The 18,409-nt window shown below is 53.0% G+C and overlaps 1 protein-coding gene across 1 annotated transcript in view; it reads right to left on the bottom strand.

Moving 5' to 3' along the window:
• SNX29 (sorting nexin 29) overlaps nt 1-18,409 on the bottom strand; it is a 496,896-nt gene that overhangs the window by 29,365 nt on the left and 449,122 nt on the right. The window contains exon 20 of the mRNA XM_012647575.1: nt 2,874-3,013. Within this exon, the coding sequence (XP_012503029.1) occupies nt 2,874-3,013 (140 nt within the window). The remainder of the gene's footprint in view (nt 1-2,873; nt 3,014-18,409) is intronic.

Raw genomic sequence — 18,409 nt, 5'->3', positions numbered from 1 at the left:
CAGCGGAAATTGGCTCAGTGTCCAGGAGATAACAGGATGGGGGTTCGGTGGACACACGGGCACCCAACTGCAGTAGAGTGTGACCAATTCTTCTGATTTTTCAAGAGAAGCGTGACATTTGGACTTTTTCTCTGACACCTTCAAATCTTTTTATGTTGGCAAGTACTTCAATTAAGGAAAACAAATAACAAAACCCCACTGTGCTGGCCAAATAAAACAAGTCAGGGACCAGGCTGAATCCACAGGCTGCAGGTTTGCCACCTGTGCCCCAAAACATGGGCTAGGGCACCGAACGGCCCAGGCTCCCTGTGTGCTGGGTGGGCGAACCTGGGATCAGCCAGGTAACCGCTCTGAGCCTTGCTTTCCTCATCAGTATGATGAAAAATTATATTTATATAATTAAATTGTTATAATTACGAAATATCATGAAACCTTGCAAAATCGTCATTTTAATGGCAACTTGGCAAAATTCTACCTAATAAAGTGATATTGGCCCACCTAAGAGGCTCTTGGGAAGATGAGATGAGTTGAAGGGGGAGGAACATGAGGCCGGCACCCACAGGAAGTGCTCAGCACACGGGCACACCGCACACGAATGGACTTGTTCTCTAAGGAGAGCGCCCGTGTGCGGTGATGAAACGGACCTTCAGAACCCTGAATCAGCATCTGAAAGACCCAAGGAACATAAGTCAAGATTTATAAGAACAATTATATTTGGGGGAGGTTGTTTCCTTAGCCAAGAGATTTTTGTTTTGTTTTGTTTTTTAACCAGAAATCTCTTAGGCTAAGCTTTCCAGCCAAGACTCCAGTCTTGCCGGTTTCTGCGGGCACACGGCGAAGATGGGACCACATGGAGGGCAAACTTGTCCGCAGCTCACCTTCCATTACCCCCAAATGCAACAATCTGCAAACTCTCAACTACAATCCCATCTTGCTCAGAAGAGAAAAAGCAGAAGAGGGCATTTAAACCAAGATCTAGACCAATGTTAAGTCAAAATTCCAGTGTCGATACTGTGTCATTCGCCACCATTTCCTATCAAACTTTTTTGGTTTTTAAGGCCCATAAATTGAACCTTACGTTCTCTGTGCTAATTAGGCACAAAAGGTTTCCCTTTCCTCACTGATTAACGGCGACCAGTGCAGCTGAGATTGCACAACACGCCACAATCCTCGCATTAACATGCGGTTTTTACAGTTCGGCAGACTGATGTTTGGTAGACACTCGACCGGAGGTGCTGGGCTGCCAGGGCCAGGCGGGAGGGTCCCGACTAGTCTGCGTGGGCAGCACTGCATCCTCGGACTCTCGGCATCAGCATCTTAGGACCAACTCACTAACTCCGTCTTCACCAGGGGATTTGGCCAAAACGCACACGACTCAGTGAGTGGCCAATTCCCAGGATGCACCACGGGCCAGGGGGCTACTTTCAAAAGAACGAGAACTCCTCTCGGGAGCTACTGTGGCCATTTCAAAACACTGAGATCAAGGCCCTGGCACCACAAATGACTGGGTAGAAGGAAAAGACAGTGTTCCAGAGAGTGGCTTTTGTTCAGGGAAAAAAGGCAGCTTTTATCACAGGCAGCACAATACAAGGACGTCTAGTCACGAAAGTCCTGTAACAATTAGACAAACCTAAGCAACCATCTTGGCTACAATTTCAAAGGACTTAAGCAGGGAATGAGGCAGCTGCCCATGTCTGTCTGGTTGGAAGTTCAACATGGAAATGCTGAGCACACCCCCACAGGGAGAAGCAGAAATAAGGCCCAGTTTTGAGTTACAGCATCACCACGGGAATGAAACGCATCCCCAAACCTGCCCTGTGCCATTTTAAAGAGCTACAGTGACGGGAAACGTTATTTTTTCTTTTATCCCAGTAAATCACACGGACCCAGACCAGGGCTCCTCAAATGAGGAATCCCAACCCATTCTTGAAAAATCCCACAGGTTTCCTCTCTGGAGTTTCACATTTTGTGTCTATTACGATGACAATACTTTAGAAGTAGCGTAGTTACATTACGGATCACCTGAAGACTCTATGAAAACCAAGTAGTGCTTCGTCATTTTGGTTCCACTAATTCCCAAGATGTAAACGTGTTTCCGGCTGAGAAGAGAGTAGAGCAGAGAGGACTAACCAGGGATGAGGCAGTGACGCCACAGTGGCAGCCGCCAGCCCCACCGTGCTGCATAAATAGACGCTTCCCAGCAATGGGACCAGAGAACCACAGCTGGGTGGAGTCAGCACGCAGACACTGGCGTGGCCTGTGGCAAGCGTGAAAGAAGACACCATCCACCATCGTAAGCAAAGACGCAGCTTCAGAAGAACAGCAGCGTCCGTTATGTTAACTGACAATTTTAAATTGTAATGATGTTGTAAGTGTGTAACGTATAAACGTTTTTAAATATTTTTTACTTTTAGAAGAGATACAAAGGCAAGGAAGTTAGACCTAGTTTTAAGTTTGTTCACATTTAAGTAATATTAACACCAAAATAATTTCAGTCCACACTGGTGGGAGTCTGTGAGAATTTTTCCTTGGGTTCACTGCCCAAGCGTGAGAAACACCGACACAGATCATTCTAGTTTCGGAACACCTGTGAGCTGTACAGCAAACGAACCTTTCCTTTGAACAAAGTGTACGAAAGCACAGAAGCGCAGAGCCCTCAATTTATTTGCGAACCTCTAATCAACAATGCTCGTTTGCAGACCTCCTCTCTCATGAGCCTTGGGAAACTCAAAAGTGCTAAGACTGAGCCTCCAATTCAGCACCTACAACAGCTCCTGGAGCACACCTGGGGTCCCTGGGTCTAGGGCACCTCCAAAGAGACAAAGAAAGCAGCGGTGGGCGGCCCGGCGGAGCACGGCCCCGCATGTACTCACACAAAGAAGGGCATCAGCTGGATCAGAGTCTCTTTCTTGGGGTTGGCAGCGAACTCGGGGACCATCTGGATGACTTTGTTCATGATACTGCGCAGGTAATTCTGGAGCTGCTTTCTTCGTTCCTCTACGAACTTGGCATCCTGAGAAAACAGAAAACATCTACACTCAGGTGTGCTGTCCTCACCTGTTCAGAAACGACCCCACGGCATACGCAACAGCCACGCGCCACCATCCAGAGAGCTAACGTTGTACTGAGCGGTGACCATGAGCAAATGGTCTCGAAGGCTTCACACATAGCATCACGTTCAGTAATAAGACAGATGCTCATGATGTTGTTATTATTAAGCGGGCGAAAAGCAGGTCCAAAAACTACACTCAGTGTGTTCCCACGCAAGCCTGGCAGTTATTTCTGGGGCACCTACAACCTGCCAAGCATGGTGTCAGGGGCCAGGGACATAACAATGAACACAAATTGTCAGCGCTGTGGCCCTCGTGGAGATCGCAGGCCAGTGAGGGAGACAAAGATAAATCCAGTGACCACACAGGTCAACGTGTAAATACTAATCACACTGGATGCCACCCTCCAGAGCACGTGCTTAATTTTGCCTTCACAGGACTGTCCCAAAACATGAATTAGTTGCTACGGGTTAAGAAAGAGATTTTACTAATAAACAAACAATTTCCACCTGGCACACTAGGGCCACACGAGGCTGGGGCTGCACAGGGTGGCCTCAGAGGGGAGGCAAGGGTGCCCGGGTCTGGGCAGTCTCCACTCGGTGCTCGGGGCTCTGTGCTCCGGGCCCTCCTCCCCGCCACGACCTGACCCCACCCCACCCACCCAGGTCTTCCTGGCCTTTGTGGGCAGAAGCCACTTCACAGACATGCAAGCTAAGCCATCACAGAGGGTCTGCACTTGGACTGTGTGATAATCTGCTGTCCCCACCTTAACATTCTTAATAATTTTGGAGCAAGAGGTCCCAACAAACTCTACAGCCGGTCCTGCTTGCATGCTTCCACGCTTACGACAAAGACACCCTGGGCAGCGTGGGGGCCGGGAAGGGCTCTCTCTGGGAAGGGGACGCTCCTTCTGGGCTGAAGGCCAAGTATTTCAGAAGAAATGAAGAGCAGAGAGGACAGTGGAGGAGCAGGGTCATCTCAACCCCATAAGAACACGAGAGAAATGTACTCTGGTGAATCCCATGTAATAAATGAAGAAACTGAGACCTAGATCAGCGCTGGGCTCCTTGGCCAGGAGGTCCCACAGATCAGGTGGGGCTCTTGTCTCTTCTGCCCCTGCACAGAGCTGGCCCAAGGCAGGGGCTCAGTCACAGTCTGTCAGCACCCAGGACACCCACCCAGTGCCTGCCCTGGTCCCTGATGAAGAGTTCCCACAAAGCCCTGCCAAGGCCCAGGCATGGAAGGAAGGTTCTTTCTCAAGTGGTGCCTCTAAGCCAAGGCTCACAGATTCAGCAAATGAAAATATACGATGTCTCATGAAATTTGAACTTAAGGTAAACATTGAATAATGTTTTTTAGCAAAAAGTATGTCCCATACAAACAAAACCTCTCCATGCAGTATTTGGGACACACTTACACTGAGAACTTATTGGTAGTTTATCTGAAATTCACATTTCACTGAGCATCCTGTGTTTTCTCTGGCAAGTCTCCTCTGAGCCTCAGGTAGGAGGAGAAAGAGCCACAGAGCACGTGCTGCCAGCAGGGACTCCTGGGGATGCTCCAAAGTCACAGCAAGGTCTTCTTGTCCAGAGCCCCCCCCAGTGAGCTGCCTCAGCAGGGCACCTTCCTCCACAGGGATGCCGGCACCCAAACACTGCTGCGGGCCACTCCAACGCCACCGTCAGCATGGTCCCAGGCCGGTGGCTAGAGTCCCACGCAGCCTGGTGGGAGGCAGGATGCATGGGAACAAGTGAAAACAGCCAGGAGAGCCGAGGGTCCTGCAGCCCACGCTGAGCCGCTCCGGCTCTGCTCACCCGGTCTCAATGCCAGGTCTGCTCTTTGATCTGCACGTTTTAAGGCATCATGAAGCAATTAGACACTCTTCCTTGAGAAGGTGGTTAATATGCCAGGTTAGTGCCCGAACAGAGCTAATCAAGCCTGGCTCCAATCTGCACAAGAAACCCTCAAGGACAGCTTGAGAGGCTCTGCTGCAGCAAGACAAGAAAGGAGCTAATCAGCCCTGGGAGAACTTGCGAAGATTTTTCTTTTTTTGGAAGGGGGATGTTCAAACACTGTAAAGCAACAAGGAGAGAGCGGAGATGGTCCCTCCAGCTGCACATGGGGCAGGGCTGAGCTACAGAGCCCAAGGAAGGTGAGGGCCCTCCCAAAACGAAGGCCAGAGGATTGCCCCCATGAGTCCCTCCACCCATCACTGCTTGGCTAGCGCCTCCTCTTGCCCAGGTCCCCGAGGCAACTTGGCAGAGACAGGGGTTATTACCTGCCGGAACCCCAAATCCTTTCCAAATGCTCGTTCCTCACAATAGCTGGTCCCTGGAACCCTAAGCCAGGTCCTGCTCTATAAAATCCAACGTGGCAGCTATCTCAACTTGGCGTCCCAGCAATTCCTACCCAAGTTACTCAGGATAAGCAATGACGCTCGTCATGTCTCCGCTTATGTTCTGTGCTCAGAGCTTTCCTGGCACTGCATCCTCACGGCACCTGCCAGGCTGGTGACTGGTGAGGAACCTGCCCAAGGGCTCAAAACTAGGAGGCAGCTGGGCAGGGTCCCAGGTCACCAACCAGTGAGCAACTACAGCCCCCTCTACACAGACAACAGCCTTCCAGCTCCACAGCTTCCTCTAACCCAGGCTTCCGGCCACACACGTTCCACCGCCGGGTGGGCTGTGGCAGGAGCCATTTTCTGTGTGAAGAGAAGGATGCCTGTCCCCCAGGCGTCAGGGGCTGGGGGGCTGCCTCCCATCCTCTGCCCAGACACTGTTTCCCTCGGGTCTCATTCCGCTCCTAGAGGTGCAGACACCTCACCTGAATCACTGCGCATGACTCGGCAGAAGGTGACCTGAGGGGCAGCAAAGATTTCAGAACAATTCATGGAAGGCTAGATTCTTTCCTGCAACTGTGGTTGTTTTTGTTTTTTTACTTTATTATGAAAAATTTAAAATATGGTAAAAAGCAGAGCAAATTATAACGAATCTCCATGTTCATCTAATGAAATCATAACCCTCTTCCATATCTGCTTCGTCATTTTTACCTTTTTGCTGAGGTGTTTTAAAGTAAATTACGCATGGAATCAACCCAAGTGCCCATCAATTCATGAGTGGATTAATAAAATGTGGTATATGTACACCATGGAGTACTACTCAGCCATAAACAAAGATGAATTAATGCCTTTTGCAATAATCTGGATGGAACTGGAGACCATTCTCCTAAGTGAAGTATCTCAAGAATGGACAAACACACACATGTACTCACTATTAAACTGGAACTAACCGATGAGCGCACAAGTGCACAGAGGGAAGTAAAGCTCAGTGGAAATCAACCAGCAGGGAGGGGGCACAGGGACAAAAACCTACCTAATGGGTACAATGAACACTATTTGGGTGACGGGCACACCTATAGCCAGGATTCGAGCATTACAGAAGCAACCCATGTAACCGAAAACATTTGTACTTCCTTAATATTTTGAAATAAAAAATAAATTACGGTCATATTTTACTCCTTAAATACTTCAGTGTATATTTCTAAAAAATTAAGAACATTTTCCTATTTAACCACAATGCCATTATCACTTCTAACAAAATTAATGATAATTTGTTGATGTTATCAAATATCTAGCTCATGTTTAAATGCTTGAGTTTTCTGCCGTGTCTGCTGCTTCTAAAATTTTTAAAGGGGGGTCATAGCGTACCCCAGAATGGAGTCAGCCATTCCCTAGCAGGTGGGACATGGCACTGTTCAGATGGGACCCCCATGGGGGTCCGCTGGGCTCTGATCTTTTGGTGAAGGTAATCCCACCATTTTCACCATAAGCCACTAAAGGAGATCCATGGATCAAAGTGACTCACAGGTATGTTGTATACGGCCTGAGCAATGTTTAAAAACATTAAGATTTCTGCATAAAATCCAGATTTCTGGCTTCCTTTTTAAAGCGAGCAAGTCCTGCCAGCAGGTAGGCGCTGAGCTACCAGTGCCCTGGCCAGCTGGCAGTACAGGGCCACTGTTCTGCCAGCCTGCTCCCCTCCCCTCCACCCCTGTCCAGACTCCAGGGGGCCTGGCAGTTCACAAGCTCTACTTTATACCACTTGCACTGACAGTGCGGCTGGTCCAGGCCCTGCAAAGTCATCTAAAAGCCCACATTGCATCCAATTCACATCACAAGATGACATTCCCTGAGGCTATCAGAGAGACCTGAAGTGTCATTTGCCAGCTCTGTGGGCACGTGGCTAAATCACCCAGAACCTCGGATTCTCACCTGTGAAATGTCCATAAGGTAGCACCTACCTCATTCGTGGTAACCTGGGCTAAGCGCCTGGTAGCCGGCACAGCCTGCCGGGCTCTGAGACAGGTGCTGATGACTCAGGGATGTTCAGCTGGGATCCTTCTCCTCGAGGAGTTCATATGTGTGGGAGGGGTGGGGACAGGCAGGGGGCAGGTGCTCAGGAAAGCTGGCAGAGGCACGTGTCTAAGTCTAGGTGAGGCCTGGAGAGAGGGTTTCACTTAAGAAAAGCAACCCCTGAAGGTGCTGCCAAGTCCTGGAGGATGAGCATTTGTCCACCAGGTGGTCTAGGTGGGAGCCCTCGGCGTGGGGGAAGGACACACCAAGTGGAGCAAATGCCAAAAAGAAACCCGCAGGCAGAAGGAGCTCGCCTGCTGGAGACGCAGCCCATGTGGCTGGTCGCGCTGGTTCCAGAGGCATCAGACTGCGGTGTCAGCAGGAGTCCAACCACGCACAGCTGTGCAGACCAAGGAAAGCAGCCAGTAGGAGGTGGCGAGCAGGAGGTCCGATCTGACAAGTATTTAGAGAGACTGCTGCGGGGGTGACAGGCTACCGGCACCCTTAGGCAGAGAAACCTTTCAGAAGCCTATCGAGACACTCTGCTGCTTGGACTTCTCCAACAGCTGCCCAGAGCTCGCTGTCCACCTCCCAGCCTGGCTCACAGGAACCTCTGCTATGTGGCTCGGCGTGCCTTGCTGACGTCCTTCCCTGTCACCCTCTCCCCAGCCTCCCCCCACCCCCAAACTGTCACCACCCAGCACCCCCAAGTTTCTTCTAATGTCCGGCACAGAGTCCACGGATGTCATCCATCTTTGTTTGGGCTGTTCCCCTGGTCCAGAACGCCTTGCTATTTAGGCCTCTGCTCCTGTGCCACCACCTCCGAGAGGCCTCCCGGGACATGCCAGCTGGGCCCAGACCCTCTCCAGCCCAGCCTCCTCTCTCTTTTCTTCGAAGCGCCTAGCGCTTCCTGGGATGGGCTCGTTCCTCACCGTGTGCCTCTCACTTCCCCACCTCCCCTGCTAGACTGTCGCTCCACGAAGGCAGAGACCTGATCTCTCCGGGTCGCCCCTCCATTTCTAGAGCCTAACACAGTGCCTGGAGATCATAAGAGGTTCAATAACTATTTGTTGAAAGAACTATTAAATGGTGGGGGAGAATTTAGGGGAACAAGGCAGGCTGCCAGGGAGAGTGATCTGGGGGCTGTTGCCAAAGTCCAGACAAGAGATAACAAAGACCCCCACAGACTGGCCTGGAGATCCCTCCCTGGGTCCAAATACCCCCTGGGTGGGGCGTCAGAGAGCAGGAGACCAGGGACTAAGGGAGTGAAGACAGGAAACGGGGCCTCCAGAAGCCCCATCTGTCACACGGGGCTCCCAGGAGGAGATCAGCATCCACCTAGCAGTGCCCAGCTCTGAATGGGGCGCGAGGTATTTGTGAGTTTTCTCCTGGGGTCGTAGCCAAAACGCAGATTAGCAGCTATGGCCCTGGAGGCGAGCCCAGCGCGGAAGCCTGCCAGGCTCCTCTGGTGGCCGCTTAATGAGTGCTGGCCGCCTGTGGCCCTGCAGTCACTCTGTGTGGCACTCCTATTACGACGCTGCCGTCGACTGTGTTTTAGGACTATTAATAGCGAGCACTGGGAGTCAGGCCTCGCTTTAAAAAAGAACACTCGGGGCTATATTAACGGGAGTGTTTTTTTCCCCTCTAGAAAAAGGCTAATTTTATTTTGAGCTTCAAGAAGATGAAGAGATCATCAAATTAAGAGCACTGTTTTAAAGACGAGGGAATGCTGTGGACGAGACGACACAGTACACTCTGAACGCGAGTGCTCGGGCCCCTGCCCTCGCGTGTTCCAACGTCTCGTCTCCCGGGCTGTTCCTGGCAAGGGCGCCTTCGCGACGCGCCCGCTCCCCAACGGGACCTTCCCCGGGAGCCGGGCTTTGCGTGAGACGCCGCATGGACAGAGGCGGCTCTGCGCTCCCACGGCTCCTTTTTGTTTTTATCTAAGAACATGGAGGCGTTCTATAAAATAAGTAGAAGGTCCGGTCCTTCAGGAGGGGCACGCTGCTCATGCCCAGTCGAGGGATGGCTGCTGCAGCGGCAGCTGATCTCACGACTTGTCGGCGGCAACTGCAGTCCAGAACGTGGACGAGACTCCCCAGGACCCCAGCAAAGGTCTCCTGGCTATGGGATGCTACCCTGCGCCCAGTGGATGAGGCCGCTCACCCAACCCATCTCTTCTTCCCAGGTGCAAAGACAGACCAGGCTTCCCAGCATGCCTTGCACACACCCCAGGGTGGCTTCTGGTTAATGTGAGGTGATGGGGGTGCTCGAGCCACGTCCACGCTGGACGCAAAGAGGAAACTCCTCGCAATCCCCACCCCTCCCCGGGAGTGCGGAGAAAGGAGAGCCACCTGATCTGCAGCGGACCGTGATAGGATGAGAAATGAACGCATAGTAGTGAGCCATCGAGTCACAGATCTATGCCACGCGCTGGTCACAGGTGCTCGTGTTACTCACGCTGGTGCCCACGTGGCTCACGCAGTGACTATCCACTGCACTCACAGTGCCTTGAAGGAATGTATGCTGCGAACACACGCGTCCCTACCCTCAGGAGCTTAGGCCCAGCAGAGACGACAGGCAGGTTCACGAACACATAACGGCAAGTGCTGGGGGAGATGCGACTCGGCCTGGGGGGTTGAGGACAGAAAGGCACCTGGGAGGAGGTGACTTCAGAGGTGAGGCCTGGAGAATGAGGGGAAGGCCACACCGGAAGCAGAGAGACCAGTGAGGAGACTGTGTGGTCACCCAGGGAGGAGGCGGCGGGGACACGGCCCAGGCTGGTGGCCGGGGAAGTGAAGGGAAGTGAACGGACGTGCGGACGGGCTGGAGTCGTTCATTCGCTCCTTCAACTCTCCCGTCACACGTCAGCTCACTCATTCATCGGACGTTCTCTGGGGCCCACTGTGAACAGGCACCACGAGCAAAAGACAAACAAGACCTGGCTCCCGCCCCACGGAGCTGATGGTTAGGAGGACGCGCAAATCGATCATTACGACACAGTGTGATGAAGCCTGATACACACTTGATAAAGGGACACATAGGCCTGTGTGCAGGGGAAGGAGGGGCCTGACCTGGAACGGGGTCCCGGGAGCCTTCCCAGAGGCCTGTGTGATGCAATAATCATGCGACGGTAGGAGCAGGAACAGTAGCTGCGGCCCCAGTAGGAATAGTCGTCACTATTAACATCTACCGCACACTTCCTCTGCCAGGCGCTGGGCTGAGCTCACCTATGCACCACGCATGGTTTTATTTACCCTCAGCAGCCCACTGCCACGGGGGCTTTTTGTATTCCCAGTTTGGAGGGAGGCAGCGGAGACTTGGGTGTTGAGCGCAGGTGCCTAGACACACAACCACTTAGGGGTAGGGGTGGATATAGGACCTGACCCAGGAAGTCCGAGTGCTGAGCCTGTGCCCTTGTCCACTGTGCTGTAGGACAGGATGGGGGGGGTGGCGTCCAGGGCAGGAATGAGCCTGGAGAGGCCATGGCTTGGGGAGAACCACAGGATTCAGGTGCAGAGGTATACGGGGGTGGGGGAACCCGGGACAGACCTGGGAGGCCAGGCTGGAGGACATGCACTCTACCCCTAGGGGCCACAGGCATTTTAAGCAAGAGACAACAATCGGCTCTTCCTTCTATGATACTGAAAAAAACTTCTGATGCTTCAGTTTTAAAAAGCTACTCTATTTTGTCCCTGCAGCATTGAAAATCTGCCTTTCCTCTCTGAAGCGTTAGCCAGCTGGGAGGTGTGGATGCAGCTAATCTGAACCGCAGGCCCAATGCTGCCATCCCGGGATGCCAGGAATGAGCCGCGCTCCGCTGCAAATGCACACGAACCCGTGAACTTTGCTGCATTGCCGGCGGAGCGCCCGGGCACACGACGCCCATGCCTGAGCAGTTGTTTCCAGGGAGCCCACTACGCAACTGCTAATTGGGAAACTGAGGAGAAAAATTCCTGTTATTGCCACTTTAAAAACTCTCAATGGAGACATCCGAGAGCAAGGAATAGTCGGGCGTGATAAGGCCTCTAGCAGTGGCTTCCCAGTCATCAACGAGCCCCTGTTAAAGCTTCTGATGGGGAGCTTTTAGCAGAGCTCCACGGAGCAGCCTCACTTGATTAACTCGGAGCAGATAATACAACTGCAGACTTAGAGAGGAGACCGTCCTTCTACTCTTTACACTGCGAATGGGCTCCAGTGTTCACGAGGAAGGCCCTGGTGTTCACGTCTGGGCCAGCCAGCTGGCTGAGGGACCTGGCGGAGAGATTCTAAACAAGTCCTTTAACTTGTTTAACAAGCTGTTTTCCAGATGCTCACGAGCTGGAGCGTATTGGGTGTGGATGAAGGAAGGGGAGGATGAGGGCTTTACTGGAGGGGCTTGGGCGGATGTGTCTCTAAGGCATGCTTGGTGAGACCCTCCCCCGTGAGCCTCTGAGACGTCCACCGACCCAGAGGCCGGAGCGGCTGCCCCTGCCGAAGGGATGAGGGAAGCAAGGTCCCGTCCACCGTTCCGCCCCCGCCACTCCACTCACCACCACTCGCCAAGCGAGGGTTTTGCTCACCGGCTGGGCAGGATAGAGAGAGATAAGAAACAGGCCCAGCGCTGTGGAGGTCGTCCTTTCCCTCCTTCCCTCCCTCCCTGGACGCTTCCTGAGCCCAAGGGACATTATTCACTTATCCACGTAAACAAACATTTATTTGACACCCTCTCTGTGCCAGGCCCTGTTAGCAGAGATGAAAAGCACCTAGTTCTTGCTCAAAGGCACTAACGGTCTACCATGCAGTCACACATCCCAGCATCCATTAGGCATCACAGTCTAGAGAATGCCATCCACCCGCCCACACATCCACTGGGCGCTGCCTCGTCCCAGGGCCTGTGCTGAGAACGAGCTGGAGGTGAGCACGGCAGCCGCCCTCCCAGAGCCACAGCCTACAAGCCCTTCAGTCTCACGACCAGGCTGCAGTAGGCTGCCGTGCCAGGCTGGGGCCCCTGACATGAGAAGACAGGTCATGGTGCTGGGTCACAGTCCATGGAGGACAACAGACAGGTGGGTCATTAACAAAACAGGGTGGAAGTGAGAAGCTCTTCTAATGTGGAAGGTGGAGTCCCCTCCTAGCTGGGCCGTGTGGAAGAGTGTCTGGGAAGCAGGAGGCACTTTGACCTTGGTCTCAAGGGATGGGGGGATGTCAACAGCCGTGACAGAAGGGAGGAAGTGCCTCAGCGAAGTGCGGGGGAAAGGCCGAGGGAGTCCGGTGGCTCCTGTCAGTGACGGGGATGGCACCAGGTGCGGACTGAGCCCAACAATGGGGCACGGGGTCAGTTCAGAGAGGGTGTGAGAGAGACCAGAGGCACAGCACTGGGGGTTGCCGCACGCAGGGAAGGGAGAGAAACGCGTGGGCTTCTGCTGCCAAGTAACAGGCACCGCTCTGTGAGGCTGGAATTACCATCCCCACTTCACAGCTGAGGAAACTGAGGCACAGAGAGCTGCACAGGAGTAAAGTGGTGGAGCCAGGACTCAAACCCGGGCAGCCAGGCGCCAGAGCTCACATCTCACCCACCAGGCCGTGTTGCCTCCCACGAGCGAGGCTTGTGGGTCCCGCGGATGAGAAGGGCCAGGCCCATGAGGAGTGACCCCAATGACAAAACCCTGGGGCCCTCCAAGATGAACGCTAATGGTGACCGGGCAACAGGACTTCGGGTCCCCAGGACGGGTCACATCCAAGATCTGACCACGCTCGTCTCCTGCGGAGAAACCTTCGTGGTGCCCTGGTGCCTTCAGGATCCATGTCAGGTTCCCAAGCGCAGCACTCACGGCCCTTCATCGCCCGGCTCCTGCCCACCTCTCCAGCGTCACCCCCTCACCTGGGCAGGGCTCCATGCCCTGGGCACTTTCACATCACCAAGGAGATGCTCCTACCCCAGCCTCAATCTCCAGTGTCCAACGTATGTAAACGCCTCCCTAAGTCCCCTGGGCAAAGCCGGCTGCTCGCTGCACACGGAGCCCAGGACCAACCACAGCTCAGCCGCATCTGAACCTCTCCCACGGCTGCAAGGGCCTGCAGGGTCTCACGGCCATATCCATCCGCAGCGCCCAGCGCAAGGCAGACGCCCTACGTGAACGGTCACAGCTACCGTTAACTGAGCGGCTGGTAAGCGGACAGACCTTTCTCTGCCCTGCCCAGCACTGTCCAGTGGTTTCCTGGCGCACCTACAACACACAACCCCAAGTCCTTCAGTCCCACAGGAGAGCCCCAGACCCCGGGCCCGGCCCGATCCTACTGTAAAGTCTGGGACGATAGACCACAGCCCCCAGGGCTGGGCAGCTCAAGGAGGGGACACCCTGGAAAGCGCTTGGAGACTGTACGACAGCACTCACACGGTGTCACTGAATGGTGCCAAATGTCAGAAAGAAAATAAATCCTGACCACCCCACCCCATCTACAACAAAAACGTACCCACATCGAACCTTCACTGTAAACACAGAACGGAAAGTGCGTGTCTATTTCAGAACAGGAACAGAAGCTCCACACGGCCTGGAGGTCCACTTACATCCTCCTCCCACATGCTTCCTGTAACGATGACAGGAAGACCCTTCATCGCAAGCCTACTGTGTGCCAGGCACCCTGAAGTGTTCACCTGCATCATGTCAACCTACCCCTCGACACCTTCGTGAAGTAGGCACAGATATCTGCATTTTGCACGTGAGGAAACTGAGGCTCCAAGAGATGAAGTGCCTTCTCCACGGTGGCCTCGCTGAGAGGCAGAACCACAGCTGTCTAAGCTCAGCACCTGAGCATTCAAGCATGATGCTGTCCTGCCTCTCAGGACCAAGGTACTCACGACAGCAGGAGATTTAAGGCTTTGCTAAAAACAGAAATGAAAAACAAACTAGTCCTGCAGTTCACACAGGGTGAAGCAAATACCACAGTTCTAAAAACTTTCCTCTTGGTGCAGCGATAAATATTTGTGATTGGATGAATTTGTGCCTTTATATATATCAACAGAACCCCCAGTCCGTGGGAGAGTTCCTCTGCTCGAGATGGGTTGGATACGGTGGCCTGTCTCCCCAGGGCCAGGAGCCTGCCTGCAACATCTCTTCTTCCCGCCACGGTGCCTGGCACAGCCTGGGCCCTCGGCAGGACACGACAAATGATCCCCCTGGTAGGAGAGCTGCAGGCTCTGTTGCAGCTAAAGCCTTATTTTTCACTGTTTCTGACTTTGCAGCCAAGGGAAACCGCAGGCTGGACGGCTGGGGGCTGGGGAGAGGCAGAGGAAAGGCTGGTTCATGCTTAAAGGGAATAACTCAGAGGAAAAAAGACACTGCCCAGGTATAAACACATCTCTTCCATGACTTGCAAACTCCAGCGGCGGCAGGGGCCGGTGGGTAACAGACAGTGAGGGCCCGTGTGGACTGGGCCAGCTGGGAAGGGGCAGCCACGGCTTTATTCCTGGCAGTTGCTGCCTTGTGGGAAAGTACAGCCACTCCTGCCAGGTCGCCGAGACTTTTATGTTAAATCTTAGATTTTAAAATATTGAAAATTATTATTTAAAAAATTTAAAGACCACACGAATCAAAGAAAACACAAATACAGGCCACATAATACCACCAATTTAAGATCTGAGATCTAATTAGAGGCTTGACAACTTAAAACACTTTCCACAAATCCGCTGCGGCCAGGGCTAGCGGGCAAAGAAACTGAGCGAAGTACTCCACCTCCCCGGATCTCGATTTCTTCGCCTGTGCAAAGGTGACACTAAGAATGTCTGACTCTGAGGATTATTGTGCGATCAAATGAGATAATGTCTGTGAAGCAAAATCTGGAGCTGTCCCAGCACATAACAGACACTCAACACACAAGGAATTTCCTTTCTAGAAGCAAGCACAATTCAGGTTCCTTATGCCTTTAAAACTACCATATTTTTGAGCAAGTTAGCGATATTCAGTCAAATTAAATATAGTAGACTATGTGACCCAGTAATCCCACTCCAAGTATGTATCCCAGAGAAATCCTCACACCGGACCTTAAGGGAGAGTTCTGGCAGTGCTGTTTGGAAGTGGTGGGGAGCAAGAAGCCACTCAGGGCACGTCTGCGGAAGGGTGAGTGGGCTGTGGTGGACGCACACCCAGAAACACAAGCAACAGTTGCAGAAGCAAAGTGAAGGTGTGCACAGCCACACGCTGCAGCCTCGACCTGATGCTGAGAAAAGCCCAGAAGGAGGACCCCAGCACCACACCACATGAGCACATTGGAAATAGCACAACGATGCTTCGTATTCTGGGAGGAAACATACAAATTTTCAGATCTGTGCCAGAGCCACTGTAGCAGCTGCTGGCGGCAGGGCGGAGAACAGGCGGCTGGTGGGGACGAGAGAGGATAAATACAGGGCTGCAGTGTGACCAGCGGGGACAGCGTGGCAGGAGCTGGCAAACAGCATTGACTCACTTTGTTGTACCTGAGGTCCGAAGAGGAAAAATGAAAAGGAGAGACAGAGCCTTTTCTTGCCCACACCTGTACTCCCAGGACCTCCCTCCATGGGGCCCAAAGACCCGGGCAGGGTCTTGGGTTCTGACGTGTTCTGCCCTGAAAAAGCTCCCAAGTCCGGTAATTCCAGAGGCCAAGACTGAGCTGAGGAATTCCACCTGGTAACTCAGGCCACTCTCAGATACTTCGTGTTCCGGTCTTTGCTGGGGCTGTGCAGCCCTGGACCAGCTTGGGATCGCTGGGCTGACAGACGGCATGCACGCTGCCCCTCCCTCGTGGGCGACAAGTGAGTGCCCTCACGACGCCCTGAATCATTCCACAGTCTGTCTTATCTGTGATGGTCACCGGGGGTCTGGGTTAGAGACCCTGAGAGATTTCAACAGCAGCAGCAGCAGCATCCTGTGGGACCATCTCTGTCATGACTGCAGCCTCTGCAATCGTGCAGATCCTCCACTGCTCATGCCACAGGCTGACATGGCTCAGTGGGCAGAGAGAGCATGACGGGGACTGAATGTTAACACCAGCCAATGTGTGCTGAACGCCAGGGACTGAATGGAGGCGCTTATGAATGTTATCTCTAACCCCAGCATCGTTGCCTAGATGAGGCTCAAAGAAGATAAAGACCAAGTGCCTTCCACTCTGCTCAGCCAGCATCATGTCCCCGAGGAGGTCCCCTTGGGGTTGGACATGGCTGGAGGAAGAGGCGGCCTTCAAAGCCAGCCGAGGAAGAGAAGGTGGCGAGGTATCTGCACCCCTCCCTGGAGCAAGTGCAGAGAAAGGAGAGCAGGAGTGAAGCAAACACCCCAAAGCCCATCCCACACTGCAGTGGCCGGGGGTGGCAAGCTCCACACCTCAGGGGCTGGGCCAGGTGGGCAGGATGAAGGTGTGAGCTGCAAGATGCAGAGAGTGACAGGAATGCTCTGGCAGATCACGACCATGAGACAGCGGGAGCCCGCGGTGCCGGCAATTCCTGCTTTAAAAGGGAAGCTGTAAATCTGGATTGCTAGGTAAAATCTCTCAATTCTCAAATTGGTTGGCAGCTAATTCAAATGCTTGACTATCATGGTGCAGACCAAACAAAGTGTATCTTCAGGCCATCCAGAAACAACAGGAAAAGCCAATAGGTCATCAAAAACAGGGCCGTGCAAGATTGTTTCCGCCCCACGGCGACAGCTCATCTAGCCGTGCTGCTGAGAGGTGGCACTGCTCCACGCCTCTGCAGGCCAAGCACGTGTCTACAGGAACAATCCAGATGCTCGGCCTCCAGAGCGGGGCTGGGGATGTCTGACAGTGCCACTCCTCCGGATTCCCGTCTGCTTCGGTAACTGCTGCGGACGGAACACACACCACATCCACCAGGGCTAGACCTTCAAAAGATGGCATCCCAGCAAATCTTCAAACACTCTTCTCAAGGAGGTAGTGGCATCTCCATTTTACAGATAAGGAATCTGAGACTCAGAGAGACGAAGTTACTTGTCCACGGTCATGTCAACTATTGTCAGAGCTGGGGTTTGAACCCAGGTCCCTCCACCTTCTAGGCCCAGCGGCTCTGTTGTCCCTCACGGTGCCTTTACGCATACAGGGGACTTTACAAAAACTCCATTCGATCAAAAGCCCTTGACTGAGCCTCAGCCATGTGCCTGGTGCCATGCTGGGGACGGGTGGAACGAAAGAGGCAGAGGACAGAAGCCCTACCCTTTGGGACATTTGAGTTTATGAATTTAATGCAAACCAAACAGACAAGATGAAGTGGGGAGGAAAAGGGTCATTTTAAAGTTCTACTTGGGAGGATTATTTACCCCAGAGTCTCTGGAGTTTTCCTGTAAGAAGGAAAGTAAAAGTTAAATCAGATTCAAGTAAGGAACCATTCTAGCTAGAGCGAAGAAATGTCCCAACTCAGCGTCTTAGCTTCTCTCTCTGTACAATGAGCGGGTGGGAGCTGTCACCATCCATTTATCCCCCCAGCGTGGTGTGCCAGGCACCGTGCTAGGAGCTGGGACACAGTGGTACGTTAGACGACAGGGCAGAAAGTTGGGGCTCACGGAGTATCGATACACTCCGCTCCATTTCCAGCGACCTTGGCAGTGAGGGTGGGGTCACTGGACTAATTCTGACCGATGGGCAGAGAGCAGAAGTGGTGAGACCCAGTTCCACCTGGGGACAGCTCAGGGCTGGCGTCTCTCTCATGTCTCCCTGTCGAGCATCCATCCCCTCCATGCCTGTGTCAGGAGCACTATAATAATCCCTTCAAAGATCTCCTGTTTCCCATTTTCAGTCCGTGTAGTTGGGGAAGGGCCACCACCCTCCTGCCTAGTTGCAGGGGCAGGCACACGAGTCAGGACCCGATATTAGGACGCTCCATCCCCCCGGCCACAGGGATTAGCTCAAGAATGGGCACGTGAACAGAAGTAGTGTGAAACTTGTATGCTGAAAAACTATAAAATATTGTTGAAAGAAATTTAAAAAGACCTAAATAAATGGAAAAATGCCATGCTTAAGAATGGGAAGACAATATTATTAAGAT

This window comes from Propithecus coquereli, unplaced genomic scaffold (assembly GCF_000956105.1).
Source record: "Propithecus coquereli isolate 6110/MARCELLA unplaced genomic scaffold, Pcoq_1.0 Scaffold27, whole genome shotgun sequence".
NCBI classification, from domain to species: domain Eukaryota; kingdom Metazoa; phylum Chordata; class Mammalia; order Primates; family Indriidae; genus Propithecus; species Propithecus coquereli.
The sequence above is the reverse complement of the archived record's forward strand: the minus strand, read 5'-3'. Positions and strand labels throughout refer to the sequence as shown.